At 49.2% G+C, this 15,168-nt stretch overlaps 1 protein-coding gene and 2 non-coding genes across 3 annotated transcripts in view; all 3 read left to right on the forward strand.

Annotated features, from left to right (window-relative positions):
* Positions 1 to 15,168, forward strand: part of Hip1 (huntingtin interacting protein 1) — a 118,100-nt gene that overhangs the window by 101,048 nt on the left and 1,884 nt on the right. Inside the window, exons 21-29 of the mRNA XM_051162135.1 lie at positions 210 to 320; positions 441 to 577; positions 3,103 to 3,213; positions 5,188 to 5,246; positions 5,464 to 5,557; positions 8,251 to 8,351; positions 10,204 to 10,309; positions 12,455 to 12,578; positions 14,222 to 14,283. Of these exons, the coding sequence (XP_051018092.1) occupies positions 210 to 320; positions 441 to 577; positions 3,103 to 3,213; positions 5,188 to 5,246; positions 5,464 to 5,557; positions 8,251 to 8,351; positions 10,204 to 10,309; positions 12,455 to 12,578; positions 14,222 to 14,283 (905 nt within the window). The remainder of the gene's footprint in view (positions 1 to 209; positions 321 to 440; positions 578 to 3,102; positions 3,214 to 5,187; positions 5,247 to 5,463; positions 5,558 to 8,250; positions 8,352 to 10,203; positions 10,310 to 12,454; positions 12,579 to 14,221; positions 14,284 to 15,168) is intronic.
* LOC127204062 (U6 spliceosomal RNA) lies at positions 6,414 to 6,516 on the forward strand. The gene has a single exon (XR_007832418.1). It is a non-coding gene; the product is annotated as a U6 spliceosomal RNA (small nuclear RNA).
* On the forward strand, positions 11,420 to 11,491 carry Trnas-aga (transfer RNA serine (anticodon AGA)). The gene has a single exon. It is a non-coding gene; the product is annotated as a tRNA-Ser (tRNA).

A 15,168-nucleotide genomic window follows, 5' to 3' on the forward strand; every position in this document is an offset into this window, starting at 1 on the left:
AAACCTGAGAAGAGTTTTTAGAAAATCGGCACCTGCCAGGCAGTGGTGGCGCACGCCTTTAATCCCAGCACGCGGGAGGCAGAGGCAGGTGGATCGCTGTGAGTTTGAGGCTGGCCTGGTGTACAAAGTGAGTCCAAGACAGCCAAGGCTACACAGAGAAACCCTGTCTTGAAAAACCACTAGGCCTCACATTTTACTTATCCCTGTAGATAATATGAGTGATCTTCTGCACTCGGTAACCCTCCTTGCCCACTTGACCAGCGATGCCATCCTTCAAGGGAGTGCCACCAGCCTCCGGGCCCCACCAGAGCCAGCCGACTGTAAGTGCTAGGAGCAGAGAGGGCCTTCTCCCTCCTCCTCCTCCCCCCGCAGCGCGCCCCTCCCCCCCGCAAGAAAGGAAAACAGTAGGTGTTTTCAACATCTGTCTCTCCTGTCTGCAGCTCTGACGGAGGCCTGTAGGCAGTATGGCAGAGAAACCCTGGCCTTTCTCTCCTCTCTAGAAGAAGAGGGAGCCCTGGAGAAAGCTGACAACGCGGCCATGAGGGACTGCCTCAGCAGAATCAAGGCCATTGGCGAGGTACCTTGAGTGATTTCCTTTTTGTTGTCGGGCCGTCTGAGACCAGGGTCTCCTGGAGCCCGGCCTGGCCTCGAATTCTCTACGTAGCGAAGGATGACCCTGAGTTTCTGTCTTCTTGTCCCCATCTCCTGGGTGCTGGCGTTGCAGGCCTGGACCAGTATACCTGGAGCAGGGGACAGACCCCGGGGCTTCGCATGTGCTAGACAAGCCCTTTGCTAACTGAGCCACACTCCCTGGCTTTCTGTTTTTGCGATGATGGTCTCTTATAGACCAGGCTAGCCTAGAACTTGCTGGGTAGCCAAGGATAACCTTGAAAGGCTGGTCCTCCTGCATCCACTTCCCATGAATTAGGCTTGTCAGCACGAGTCCTCATGCCTACCTAGAAAGTTTTGAGTTTCTTTTTTAAGACTGCGTATGGCTCGCGCATGTCTGTACATATGCAGAAGATGTTTACCGGAAGAGGACATCAAATGTCCCCTGTCCCTCTCTGCCTAGTCTTTTGATGCTGGGTCTCCACAGACGCTCTGTCTCTGCCCGACTCAGGCATGTGCCAGATGCTACAACTCCTTTATGCCGGTGCTGGGATCCGAACTCTAGAACTTGTGCAGCAAACCCTCTTCCCTGCTGGACCATCTGTCCAGCTCCCCCCAAAACTAATTCTCATTGCAACTCTGAATGCTGCGACATCCCCAGGGAATCCGTTATGTGTCCGCTAGGCCTTTCTGCCTATCTAGCTTGATTCTAGAAAGAGAAGGCTGAGAAGGACGGACATTCTTGTTACATTTTGAGACAGGAGCTCACCATTTGCAGTGGATGGCGCCTGAGGAGCGATACCTAAAGTTGTCCTCTGGGCTCCATACATACGTGTACATATACACCGGCACACATGTGTGGCCATCTACACACTGAACATTCACACACAAGGAATTTGCATTAGGTGTTTATGGAAGTGCAAACATGCACAAATTCTGTGAGAAAGAAAATTGAGACCAGCTGTTTGTGTTCTGTGCAATAGATCTAAAGCAGAGAGCTCCTTTTTTTTTTTTTTTTTTTTTTTAATTTATTTTTTTCAAGACAGGGTTTCTCTGTGTAGCCTTGGTTGTTCTGGACTCCCTTTGTAGACCAGGTTGGCCTTGAACTCACATCAATCCGCATGCCTCTGCCTCTCAAATGCTGGGATTGAAGGCATAGGCCACCACCACCCGGCCATTTTTTTTTTAAGTTTTTGGTTTTGTTTTGTTTTTTTAATGTATAAGACTGCTCTATTTGCATGTACACCTACATGCCAGAAGAGGGCATCAGATCACATTACAGATAGTTGTGAGCCACCATGTGGTTGCCAGGAATTAACTCAGGACCTCTGGAAGGGCAACCAGTGCTCTTAACCTCTGAGCCATCTCTCCAGCCCCCAGAGATCTACTTTAATGGTAGGATGACTGGGCATGGTGATGCCAGCCTGTGATCCCAGCTCTTGGGAGGTCGAGGCGGGGGATCAGGAGTTCAAGGCCATTGGGGCTATGTGGAGAATTGGAGGCTAACCTGGCTTCGTGAATCCCTTGTTTTAAAAAAAAAAAAACGAAAATACTGTTGGGCAGTGATGGTACATGCCTTTAAATCCAGCCTTGGGGGAGTGGGGGCAGGGGCAGGCAGATCTCTGAGTTCAAGACCAGCCTGGTCTTCAGAGGGAGTTCCAAGGTAGCCAGAGCTATACAGAGAAACCTGTCTCAGGAAAAAAGGGCGGGGAGGGGCAGCTGTGATAGCTCATACCCTTAATCCCACCACTCAGTAGCAGAGGCAGGTGAGTTCGAGGGCAGCCTGATCTACATAGTGGGACTCTGTCTCAAAGACCAAAAAAAAGCCCTTCCGTTAGTAAATACAGTTGATACCTGTGACAACGCGCTTAAGACCTTTATTGGTCTCTTTTTGTTGCTGCTGCTGCTGCTGCTGCTGCTGCTGCTGCTGCTGCTGTAGCAAATACCTGGCAAGGGTTTTGTTTCGGCTCACCTTTTGGGGCTGTGGTGACAAGAGCACAAGGGAGCTCCTCACATTGCATCCACCTTCAGGAAGCAGAGAGAGCTGGATGCTGGTGCTCGACTCACCGTCTTCTTTTTATTCAGTGCAAACCCCAAGCCCGTTAGATGCTGCCACTTCCTTTCAAGTGGTTCTTCCTACCATGGTTAACCCGATCTAAAGACTCCCTCAAGGGTCATGCGCAGAGGCTTGTTTCCATGGTGATGCTGCATCCCATCAGGTTGGCAACCAAGCTCAGTCATCATAGGGCCACAGTAACGTAGCTGAATGGCTCTGTAGGGTTAGGCACTGGTGGCTTCCCAGCTGGACGTGGTTCTGGCTATGTGCGGAGAAGGGAGGAAGGTGAGGTTACAGCATTCACATCGTGGAAAGTTCCAGGTGGAGTCTGTGGCAGGCCCTGCCTCCCACACCTTGTAGAAAGTTCTTGTGATGGGGCCAAAGAGGAAGCAGAGAGAAGGGCCAAGTGTCTTTAACCTCTGTGGTACTGCTCACAGGAACTGTTGCCCAGGGGCCTGGACATCAAACAGGAAGAGCTGGGTGACCTGGTGGACAAGGAGATGGCTGCCACTTCAGCTGCCATTGAAGCCGCCACCACCCGGATAGAGGTAAGGGGATTCGGGAGGGTTTCCCACCGTGGGAATGTCTTAGCGGGTCCTGTCAGAAAGGAAGGGAAGAAGGAAGGAAGGAAGGGAGAGGGAGAAAGAAAGAAAGCTAGCTGGCCAGGCATGGTAGCACACACCTTTAATACCAGCACTCAGGAGGCAGAGGCAGGTGAATCTCCCAAGTTCAAGGCCAGCCTCATACTGACCAGGACAGCAAAGGCTACATACATGGAGAAATCAAGCACTGAAAAACCAAAAAGCAAGCAAGCAAAATCAAAGCCCAAGGTCATCGCATCAATGAGGGGAAGAAAACAAGGTTCTTACGAAGAAAGATGGCGAGATTTCTCTGAGGTAGGACATTTTGTTGTCAGGCCACCTGAGGTTCAATTTCCGGGATGGCCAACAATAGTTACATGACTTATGTGAGTTACATTCACCTGGCTGGGATTTAGATCCTGTTTCTATAGGACAGCCATTGATTCAGTTTCATTCCTGTTGCTTCAATAAAACATCTTAGCAAGAAGCAATTAAGGAGAGAAGGGTTTATTTTTGCCTATCGTTTCAGGATACGGCAGGGAAGTCACTTTGGCAGGAGCGTGAAGCGCCTCATCGTGTGCCATCCACAGTCAAGAGTGGAGAGCATCAATGCATATATGTTTCCTGGCTTGCTCATGCCTAACCTGATTTCTCCACTCCTATACAGTTCAGGACTCCCCGCATAGGGAATGGTGCTGCCCACAGTGGGCTGAGTCTCCCCACATCAGTTAACTTAAGACATCCCTCCCACAGATGTGCCTGCATGCCAACCCAGTAGAAGCAATCTCTCATGAAGACTCTCTTGCTGAGTGAGCGTAGGATGTTGAGTTGACAGTTAAAGCTAGCAGTCACTATGATGATGATAATAAAATGCTAGAGGAAGCCTGGAAGGTGTTAAAGGGATTCTCTCAGTAGAAGCTGGTGGGTCCTGTTGGAAAAGTCTCATATGTGCTGTGAGCACCTGCCTTGCAAATCTTGGTGGCCAAAGTGCCACAGCTCTTGGTGTTTCGTGCCTGAGTACCGAGGTCAAGACCCTCACTGACTAGAACAATTGGCTCCAGCTGTCTATCACCCTCATAGATAAAAGGTCTGCCATTTTTCTGACTAACAAAGATAGAGGTGAAAATAACCCAGATTCGGCCTTCTGTACCACCGCTTCTTGTTGGATGCAGAGTGTCTGGAGGCAGTCAGTGGTGGTTGATAAGGTTCGTGGTACATTCAGGAACTGTGCTTCTTCAGGTGGGAGGTGTGGCCCGGTGGTAAGAGTGTTTGCGCGCACCCCTTTAATCTCAGCACTCGGGAGGCAGAGAGAGGCAGGCGGATCGCTGTGAGTTCGAGGCCAGCCTGGTCTACAGAATGAGTCCAGGACAGCCAAGGCTACATAGAGAAACCCTGTCTCGAAAAACCAAAACCAAAAAAGAAGAATGTTTGCATAGAATCCTCCGGTGAGGGGCTGGGGTCGTGACTTATCAGAGTGCTCACCTAGCATACAGGAAACCTGAGCTCAATTCCCAGTAACACACACACACACACACAAAGAAAAGAAACCAGGGTTTGGAGAGATGGCTCAGGGGTTTAAGGGCAATGGCTGCTGTTCCAAAGGTCCTGAGTTCAATTCCCAGCAACCACATGATGTCTCACAACCATCTATAATGTGATCTGGTGCCTTCTCCTGGCATGTAGGAGTCCATGCAGGCAACTATGTAAATAATCTTTTTTTTTTTTTTTTTAAAGAAAAGAAAGGAGGGGCTGGAGAGATGGCTCAGAGGTTAAGAGCACTAACTGCTCTTCCAGAGGTCATGAGTTCAATTCCCAGCAACCACATGGTGGCTCACAACCATCTATAGTGTTATCTGGTGCCCTCTTCTGGCCTGCAGACAGAGAGAGCACTGTACACATAAAAAGAAAAGAAAGGAAACCATCCGTGCTTCTTTTTAACAGGAAATACTCAGTAAATCCCGAGCAGGAGACACGGGAGTGAAGTTGGAGGTTAACGAAAGGTCAGTGCGAGCCTTGCGGTTGCCGTGGGTAAGCAAGGTGCTTGAAAGTGAGGCCCGAGGTGAAGTCGCTCACCAGCTTTCCTCCAAAGTTCTACCTCAGGGTGTCGTCGTGTCCTTCCCCCACCCCCACCCCCCATCCCAACCTCTTCGAGGTCTTCCTGGTGTGGGAATGAGAAAGCAAGTCGGCCGCTCGTCACCAACCCTTTCTCTTGGCTAGGATCCTTGGTTCCTGTACCAGCCTGATGCAGGCCATCAAGGTCCTCGTCGTGGCCTCCAAGGACCTCCAGAAGGAGATCGTGGAAAGTGGCAGGGTAAGCGGGGCGCGGTGGGGTCGGCTCTCTCTGTCGCCATGTGTGCCAGAGTCTGCTTTCGCTCAGGGCTCCATCCGTAAGCCATCACGGGTGGATCTGCCATGCCTAAGGAAATGCACAGACACTGCGGGAAGCTGAGGGTGCCTGGTGACTGACTGCCTCTAGGGAGCAGCCAGCCAGTACCCCTTAGCCCAGCTCCCAGAGGCCACCCAGACCTGCTGTGGAAACCCTGCTGACACTGCAAGTCTAGGGCTTCAGGGAACGACCGAGGACTTTTGGGAAAGTGGGCGGATCCCAGGAATAAACCTGGTACTGTCATCGCTCAGACATGCGAGGCTGGTCCCTATTGATTCCCAGACCTGCTGATACTTACATAACCTCTGTTTACAATCCAAATGCTCATGGGACTAAGGCAGGAAGATCTCACCTTTGACCTCGGCATGGGTGGGCTGCATAGCTGGACTGTCTCTCAAAATTCCTTTCAGAATTGAGGATGTAGCTCGGTTGGTACAGTCCCTGCCTAGCATCTATAAAACCAGAGATTCCATCCCAAGGTCTACATAAAACCATGCATGGATTATCCCCGGCATTGGGAGGCAGAGGCAAGCGGCTCTCTGTGAGTTCAAGGCCAGCCTGGTCTGTATGGAGAGACCTTGCCTCGAAACAAGAACTTAATGGGCTCAGTGGTCAAAAGCACTTCCTGGTCTTCAGAGGGGTCTGAGTTCGGTTCCCAGCGCACACATCAGGTGGTTCACAACTGCCATAGCTCCAGCTCCAGGGTATCAGATGCCTCTGTTGTCACCAGACACCCGCGCATTCTTACACAAGCACACACAATTGAAAGTAAATCTTGCTCTTGCTTTGGCAGCACATATACTAAAATTGGAACAATACAGAGAAGATTAGCATGGCCCCTGCACAAGGATGACACGCAGATTCGTGAAGCGTTCCATATTTAAAAAAAGAAAAGAAAAAGAAAAAAGAAAGTAAATCTTTAAAAAAAAATTTTTTTAAAGATTTATTTGTTATTTATGCAGTACCCTACCTGCTTGTGAGCCAGCAGGCCCGAAGAGAACACTAGATCTCATAAATGGTTATGAATCACCATGTGGTTGCTGGGATTTGAACTCAGGACCTTTGGAGGAGTAGCCAGTGCTCTTAACCTCTGAGCCATCTATCTCTCCAGCCCATAAATCTTTTTTTTCCTGTCAATCTTTTTTTTTTTTTAAAGATTTATTTATTTAGGTGTACAGTGTTTTTGCCTACATTACATGTACACTTGCATGCCAGAAGAGGGCACCAGATATCTTTATAGATGGTTGCGAGCCACCATGTGGTTGCTGGGAATTAAACTCAGGGTTTCTCTGTGTAGCCCTGGCTGTCCTGGACTCACTTTGTAGACTAGGCTGGCCTCGAACTCACAGAGATCCACCTGCCTCGGCCTCCAGAGTGCTGGGATTAAAGGCGTGAGCCACCACGTCTGGGCATTTTTTTAAAGCTAGAGATTTACTTTCCTGTATTACCTCCAGGCCTCAGGAATGTCATCTTTTGCTTTATTTGCATCTTAGTTTTCATATCCATAAAGTAAGAATGAAGGCACTTAGCACTTGGTGGGCCTTCTATAAAATTAGCTGTTACTAGCTGGGTATCGGGCCAGGGAGAGCTCAGCGGGTAAAAGTTGCTATGCGTAACAAGCTGAGTTCAATCTCCAGGTCACACAGGAGTAGGAAGAAGGGTAGAGCCGATTCCTTCCGAGCTCTGCTCTGACCTTCACACATGGCATGGGCATGTCTACCTGCACGCATACACATGCCAAATTTGTAAGTAAATTCTTGGGGACACACACAGAGGTCCTTGTGCTCACTGAGAAGCACAAGAGAACCAGGAATGCTATAGTTACACAGGGGCTGACAAACCATTCTTACCTCTTCACCTGAGGTTGCTTCCTTGTGTGACACCTGCAGGAACTCCCTCGAGAAATACAATTTTTTTTTCTTTCCAAAATCTGGGTATGACTGTACATACCTATAATTGTAGTTCTCGGGAGGCAAAGGGAAAAAGAACAAGACTTGGGGAGATAGCTTAAACTATACAATGAACCCTATCTTAAAAACAATAATGCAGTCTGGAGAGATGGTCCAAATGGGTCAAGAGCACTGTCATTCTTACAGTTCAGTCCCTAGCATCCTCGTGGTAGCCAGGTCACAATCATCTGTAACCCCAGATCCGAGGCATTCGATCCCTCTTCCTGCCTCTGCACACATACGGTGCATGTACATGCAGGCAAAACACTCACATGTGAAATAGTATTTTAAAATTAAAATATAAGGCTGGCGGTGCTAGTGCACGTCTTTAATCCTAGCTCTCGTAAGGCAGAGGCAGGTGGGTCTGAGTTCTTCGGGGCCAACCTGGTTTACAGAGTGAGTTCCAAGCTGGGCGTGGTGGCGCACGCCTTTAATCCCAGCACTTGGGAGGCAGAGGCAGGTGGATCGCTGTGAATTTGAGGCCAGCCTGGTCTACAGAGCGAGTTCCAGGACAGTCAAGGCTACACAAAGAAACCCTGTCTGAAAAACAACAACAACAACAACAAAAAACAGAGTGAGTTCCAAAATAGCTAGGGATACATAGAGAATCCCTGTCTCGAAAATACTATCAAAGCAACTAACCAAGCTGTTGTATTTTTGCTTCTACAGGGCACTGCCTCCCCTAAGGAATTTTATGCCAAGAACTCTCGGTGGACAGAAGGGCTTATATCCGCCTCCAAAGCTGTTGGTTGGGGAGCTACCATTATGGTGTAAGTATCTGGATTCATGGCGCCTCACATCCCCTTCCCCGTCCATTGATCCATCCCAGACAGTTGCTAGGAGAGAAAAAAGTGCCATCCTCATAGCCAGGTGTGGTGGTACCTGCCTGTAATCCCAGCACTTGAGGGGCTGAGGCAAAGGGGTGACAAGTCAGAGGCCACCCAGGGCTATACAAGACCCTGTATAAACATAGAATGTAAGGTGGGATTGGGGAGAAGTGGGAGAGCGTTGGCGGGGCTTGTGTTTGCCCCTTGGTTCAACCCCTCCCCAGTCATGGCAGAAAGTTACGTGTTGGTCTTGGGTCTATCTGTTTTGGTTTTTGAAACAGGGTCTCTCTATGTAGCCTTGGTTGGCCTGGAACTTACTAAGTAGACCAGGCTGGCCTTGAGCTCACAGAGATCCACTAGCCTCTGTCTCCCAAGTGCTAGGATCAAAGGTCTGTGCCATCATGCCTGGCCCAAGATGTTTTCACAATCTAGAAACACAGCCGGGCGTGGTGGCGCACGCCTTTAATCCCAGCACTTGGGAGGCAGAGGCAGGCGGATCGCTGTGAGTTCGAGGCCAGCCTGGTCTACAAAGTGAGTCCAGGATGGCCAGGCTACACAGAGAAACCCTGTCTCAAAAACCAAAAAAAAAAAAAAAATCTAGAAAACACGTGGTGGTTTTTTTTTTTTGTTTTGGGTTTTTTTTTGGGGGGGGGCGTTGTTTTGTTTTGTTTTTGTTTTTAAGACAGGGTCTCTCTGTGTAGCCCTGGCTGTCCTGGACTCGCTTTGTAGACTAGGCTGGTCTCAAACTCACAGCAATCCGCCTGCCTCTGCCTCCTGAGTGCTAGGATTAAAGACATGAGCCACCACGCCCGGTGAAACACATGATTTAAAACATTTTTATTTATTTATTTATTTTTGAGTTTTTCAAGACAGAGTTTTCTCTGTGTAGCCTTGGCTGTCCTAGACTCACTTTGTAGACCAGGCTGGCCTCGAACTCACAGCAATCCGCCTTACTGCTAGGATTAAAGGTGTACACCACCATGCCCGGCTCATGTTAAATTAAAAAAAAAAAAAAATGAATAGTGTGCTGAGTCATGGTTTGGTCATGAATAGTGTACTGAGACATGGATTGGTCATACAGTCAGTCATGCACGCAAACACGAGCACCTCAGTTGGATTCCTGCCTCCCACATAAAAGGCCGTTTGTGACGGCATGCATTGCTTATCCCAGCACTGGGAAGGCAGAGGCAGGAAGATGCCTAGAACTCACTGGCCAGCCAGGCATAGTGGGCATGCCTTTAATCCCAGCACTCATGAGTTTGAGGCCAGCCTGGTATACAAGTGAGTCCAAGACAGCCAAGGCTACACAGAGAAACCCTGTCTCGAAAACAAAAACAAAAAAAGAAGCAAGACAAAAACAGTATGGGCTTGGTCTCAAAAAATGAGCTGGAGGTAGGCATTGGGGTTTATGCCTTCAATCCTAGCACTTGGAAGCCAAAGACAGATGATGCTTGGTGAGACCCTATCTCAGAAATTGAAAGAAAGAAAGAAAGGAAGGAAGGAGGAAAACTGCACCTGAGGAAAGACATCTGAATTGGTCCTGTGGCTTTCACATGCACTTTCTCCCCCCCTCCCCCACGCACCTATTTTTACATACACAAATAAATACAAGGACATAAAAGTGAATAGTACTGGATGTTTGAAAGGGACCCGGGATCTCCTAGGACAGCCTAAGGGCAGGATAAGCAGGCTGCTTTCTCTGTCTAGCCAGGGACTTAGAGGTTGTCTGGAGGTGGCCTCATGATGGTTTCTGTTCTCTGTAACTTTATCCTTCATGCCTCTTCTGGATTCTCAGGGATGCTGCCGATCTCGTGGTCCAGGGCAAAGGGAAGTTCGAGGAGCTGATGGTGTGCTCACATGAGATCGCCGCTAGCACAGCCCAGCTTGTGGCTGCATCCAAGGTAGGGCCAGCTGCAGCTGGACGCCCCAGCACACTGTAAGACCTTTCTGAGTTACAGGGGACTTGAACCATAGGACCGACCTCAAGGACAGGCAGCAATCCATAGCCTTCTTGGTGGTGTCCTGAATAAAAGAGTGCTATGTACCAAGGGTTCCTCAGTGCCCTCTTTTAAAAACTTAATATAGGAGGCGGGCTTGGTGGCACACGCCTTTAGTCCCAGCAATCAGGAGGCAGAGGCAGGCGGATCACTGTGAGTTCGAGGCCAGTCTGGTCTACAGAGCAGTCCAGGACACCCAAGGCTACACAGAGAAACTCTGTCTGGAAAAACTGAAAAAAGGAAAAAAAAAAAAAGCTCTAATAATTTATGTCAGCAAGCAGGCCACCCTCCCCCCCCCCCCCCAGCTCATCACACACACACACCTTACTGTTTTGTCACTGTCATTAGGTAGCTTTGGAGGGTCCCAGGCATGCCAGCCTGCAAGTAGCAATGCCATCATTCAAGGAGCATTCAGGTGGACCAGGTGACATGGGCCTGTCATTCCAGCTAACTTTGGAAGATAAGGCAGGGGAATTAAAAGTTAAAGCCTAGCTTGGGCTTAAAATGAATTTATGGCCAGCCTGAGCAACCTAACAAGACTTTGGCTCAGGATAAGAATTTTAAACGGGGGACAGTGAGATGGCATAGTCAGGAAAAGACGCTTCCCACCAAAGCTGATGATCTGAGTTTGATCCCTGGGACCTACAAGGTGGAGTGAAATGACGCCCACAACTTGTTCTCTGACTTCCACATGCACACGTACACACAAAGACTACATAAATATAATAATAAAATGTAATTTAAAATTACCTGAGCGTACAGTTTAGTGCCCGTGTACTTGCCTAGATATGTTGGTAAGAGGCAGAGGAGATGGCTCAGTGGTAGAGCACCTGCCTAGAATCCCCCAGTGAGGGGCTGGGGTGTGGCTCAGTGGTGTAGAGCCCCTGCCTAGAATCCCCCAGTGAGGAGCTGGAGTGTGGCTCAGTGGTAGAGCACCTGCCTAGAATCCCCCAGTGAGGGGCTGGGGTGTGGCTCAGTGGTAGAGCCCCTGCCTAGAATCCCCCAGTGAGGGGCTGGGGTGTGGCTCAGTGGTAGAGCACCTGCCTAGAAAGCATATGGCCCTGGGTTCCATCCCTAGTACCCCAAGTTGAAACACTATCTGTTCACCAGGAGTGGTAATGGTGATGCATGCCTTTAATCAAAACACTCAGGAAACAGAGATGGGCAGATATCTGTGAGTTACAGTGCATTCAGGGCTGTATAGTGAGACCCTGTCTCAAAAGAAAAAAAGGATCTGTTAGCCAGGCCAACACTTTTGATCCCTGAACTCAGGAAGCAAAGGCAAGTGTACCTCTGTGAGTTGGAGGCCAGCCTGGTTTATATAGTGAGCTCCAGGCCAGCCAGAGTCTCTACATAATGAGTCCCTGCCTCAAAAACCAAAGTATCTGGCAATGGAGCTGCTCGGCACAGTCTACAGGTCACCTGACTTGGCCCTTGAGGCTCCTTATCACCAATGTCTTCCCCTCCTGCGTCTATGAATATGAACTGCTGCCCCTTTTAATCCTCAAGTAGAGCTGTTGACCAAGGCCCCCTCGCCAGTGAGCCATTACTTCCCCCATGAATATTCGTTTTTATTTCAGTTTATTATAATTTATTCAGATTACATATGATTGCTATCCTTGTTTGCATCTTCCCGTTCCCTCCTCCCCACCCCCACCATATGACCACAGCCTGTCAGGTCTCATCCGGATAGCCTGCTTTCCCTTCCTCTGTGTGCCTCCCCAAGAAGGGAAAATGATCGTCAGGGGCACCAGAGTTCAGCTCAGACAGTAGTCCCTGCCCATAACTATTCTTTATCCTTATTTCTTAGGATTCCAAGTTTTCCCACGTGTAGAAGAGTTCATGCCGAGTATAGGGTAACCCAACCTATATCCCAGGGGCCAATTTCACTCCAGACGTGTCAGGGGCTGGTCCCACGGGTAACGGTGACTTTGACAGGGTGACTAGGGACAGCGTTCCGTGCCTCCTAAGCACCAGCAGGCTGGCTCTTCAGTCCCATCCTTGCTGCCTCTGATGTAGTGTGAAGGTAAATGTCATTTGTCCCCGCAGGTAAAAGCTAACAAGGGCAGCGTCAATCTGACACACCTGCAGCAGGCCTCTCGGGGCGTGAACCAGGCCACGGCTGCTGTGGTGGCCTCGACCATTTCTGGCAAATCTCAAATTGAAGAGACAGGTAACCTTTTACAGTCTGTATCTTTCTCAGTGATCTCAACTTAGTTCTGTTTTTAATTTTTTTTTTTCTTTTTGTTTTTCAATGTGTGATGTATGTGTGGGTATGCATACATGTGTTTACTGATGTATGTAGGTCTCCTGTGCTGATTGTCTGTCTGTCTGTCTGTCTGCCCCCCCCCCCCCCCTCTCTCTCTCTGAGCTAGGAACCTCACTACATAGCCCTGGCTGGCCTTGAACTCAGAGATCAGCTTGTCTCTGCTTTTGGAGGGCAGAGATTAAAGGCGGGCGCCACCTCGCCCAGCTCTTGGGAGACACATTCTTGGGAAGGATGCAGGCAGCTAGGGCAGGGGCAAAGCTTGCCTGTCCTTTTGGTTTTTTACATCCATGCTGATCTCCTAAGCAGGACCTCACAAAACCATGAGTTTTACATTCCCACAGTGCCAGGCTAATTAAGTAGATTTTTCCTTATGCTATTTTCTGAGGTCAGAGGAAAGTCTCTACAGGTCTAGTTGTCCCTGGAGAATCAGACCCTGGTTACCTGTGAAATAGTTAGTTTTCTCATTACTGTGAGCAGACTAAACCTAAAACCAACTTTTTTTTTTTTCCTTTTTCAGTTTTTGTTGAAACAGGGTTTCTCTGTGTCCAGCCCCTAAGAGCAACTTTTTAATACTTTTAAATTTTAATTTCTTATCATATTTATTCATTTTATATCCCGATCGTATCCACCTCCCTCCTCTCCTCCCAGACCTATCCTCCCTCCCTCTTTCCCCTCCCCCCTCCCCTACTCCTCAGAAAAGGGGAGCCCTTCTATCACCCAACCCCAGCACATCATGTCATATCAGGACTGAGTGCAACTTTTTTTTTTTTTTTTTTTGGTTTTTCGAGACAGGGTTTCTCTGTGTAGCCTTGGCCATCCTGGACTCTGAGTGCAACTTTTTAAAAGGAAGGGTTTGGCCTGGTAGATGGCTCAGAGGAGAAAGGTGACTGTTGCCAAGTCTGATGACCTGAGTTCAATGCCCAGGACGCACATGACTCTCTTGGCCTTCCACTCTCACAGCATGGCACATATATGTGCACACCCACACTAACTTCAGCACTCTGGGGAGCAGAGGCAGGTGGATCTCTGTGAGTTCGAGACCAGCCTGGTCTACAAAGCCAGTCCAGGACAGCCAGGGCTGTTACACAGAGAGACCCTGTCTTGAAAAACTATAATGAAAATAAAATTTAAAAAATTAAAAAGCACTGTGGTTATCTCCTAAGGATAAAACCTTATAGATAACCTTTAACCTGGTGTGTGTGTGTGTGTGTGTGTGTGTGTGTGTGTGTGTACGCACGCACATGCACCCTCATACACATGAACATGTGTGATGTGCCCTTGTATACTGGTATGCACACAAATAACAGCATGTCTCTAGGGAACTACTTCTGCCAGCCAGGCCCAACCTTTTAAACATTTTATATTCTCCCAAAATAGTACCAGTGGCTCAGGAGCAAGTACTCCAAACATAAGCCTGTGGGAACAGTTCAGCTTGCGACCATTATGGTGGCAGAGAGCATGCCAAGCATTGCAGTGTCACTGTCCTCTCAGTTGCGTGATGGCTACAGACATTATTTGACTGGATCTTTCTGTGTCCATCCTTGCAGACAGTATGGACTTCTCAAGCATGACACTGACCCAGATCAAGCGCCAGGAGATGGATTCCCAGGTAAGAAAACTGTAACCACATCTAAGGATGGCTGACTCCATTGCCTGCACATCAGCCTCAAATATCATTCCCATGGAGCCAGCCTGGTCTACAAAGTGAGACCAGAACAGACAAGGCTACACAGAGGAACCCTATCTCAAGAAGCAAAAGAGAAAAAAAAAGGAAAAAAAAAAGAAGTCCCAGGCCAGGTGTGGTGGCACATGCCTTTAATCCCAGTGCTCAGGAGGCAGAGGCAGGTGGATCACTGTGAGTTCGAGGCCAGCCTGGTCTACAAAGTGAGTCTAGGACAGCCAGGGATACACAGAGAAACCCTGTCTAAAAAAAAAAAGAAGAAGAAGAAGAAGAAGAAGAAGAAGAAGAAGAAGAAAAGTCCCAGAGAAGTGTTCAAAGGAACATTATAAGGGGTGGGTGTCCTTCATCTTAGAGCACCTGCCTAGAATAGGCCAGTCTGCTGGGGGTGATTCAGCAGTTGCGCACTTACCTATCTAGAATCCCCCAGTGAGGGGCTGGGGTGTGGCTCAGTGGTAGAGCCCCTGCCTAGAATCCCCCAGTGAGGGACTGGGGGCGTGGCTCAGTGGTAGAACACCTGCCTAGAATCCCCCAGTGAGGGACTGGGGGCGTGGCTCAGTGGTAGAGCACCTGCCTAGAATCCCCCAGTGAGGGACTGGGGGCGTGGCTCAGTGGTAGAGCACCTGCCTAGAATCCCCCAGTGAGGGGCTGGGGGCGTGGCTCAGTGGTAGAGCACTGCCTAGAATCCCCCAGTGAGGGACTGGGGGCGTGGCTCAGTGGTAGAAACACCTGCCTAGAATCCCCCAGTGAGGGGCTGGGGGCGTGGCTCAGTGGTAGAGCACCTGCCTAGAATCCCCCAGTGAGGGACTGGGGGCG

The sequence above is a fragment of the Acomys russatus genome, chromosome 19, assembly GCF_903995435.1.
Source record: "Acomys russatus chromosome 19, mAcoRus1.1, whole genome shotgun sequence".
Lineage (NCBI taxonomy): Eukaryota > Metazoa > Chordata > Mammalia > Rodentia > Muridae > Acomys > Acomys russatus.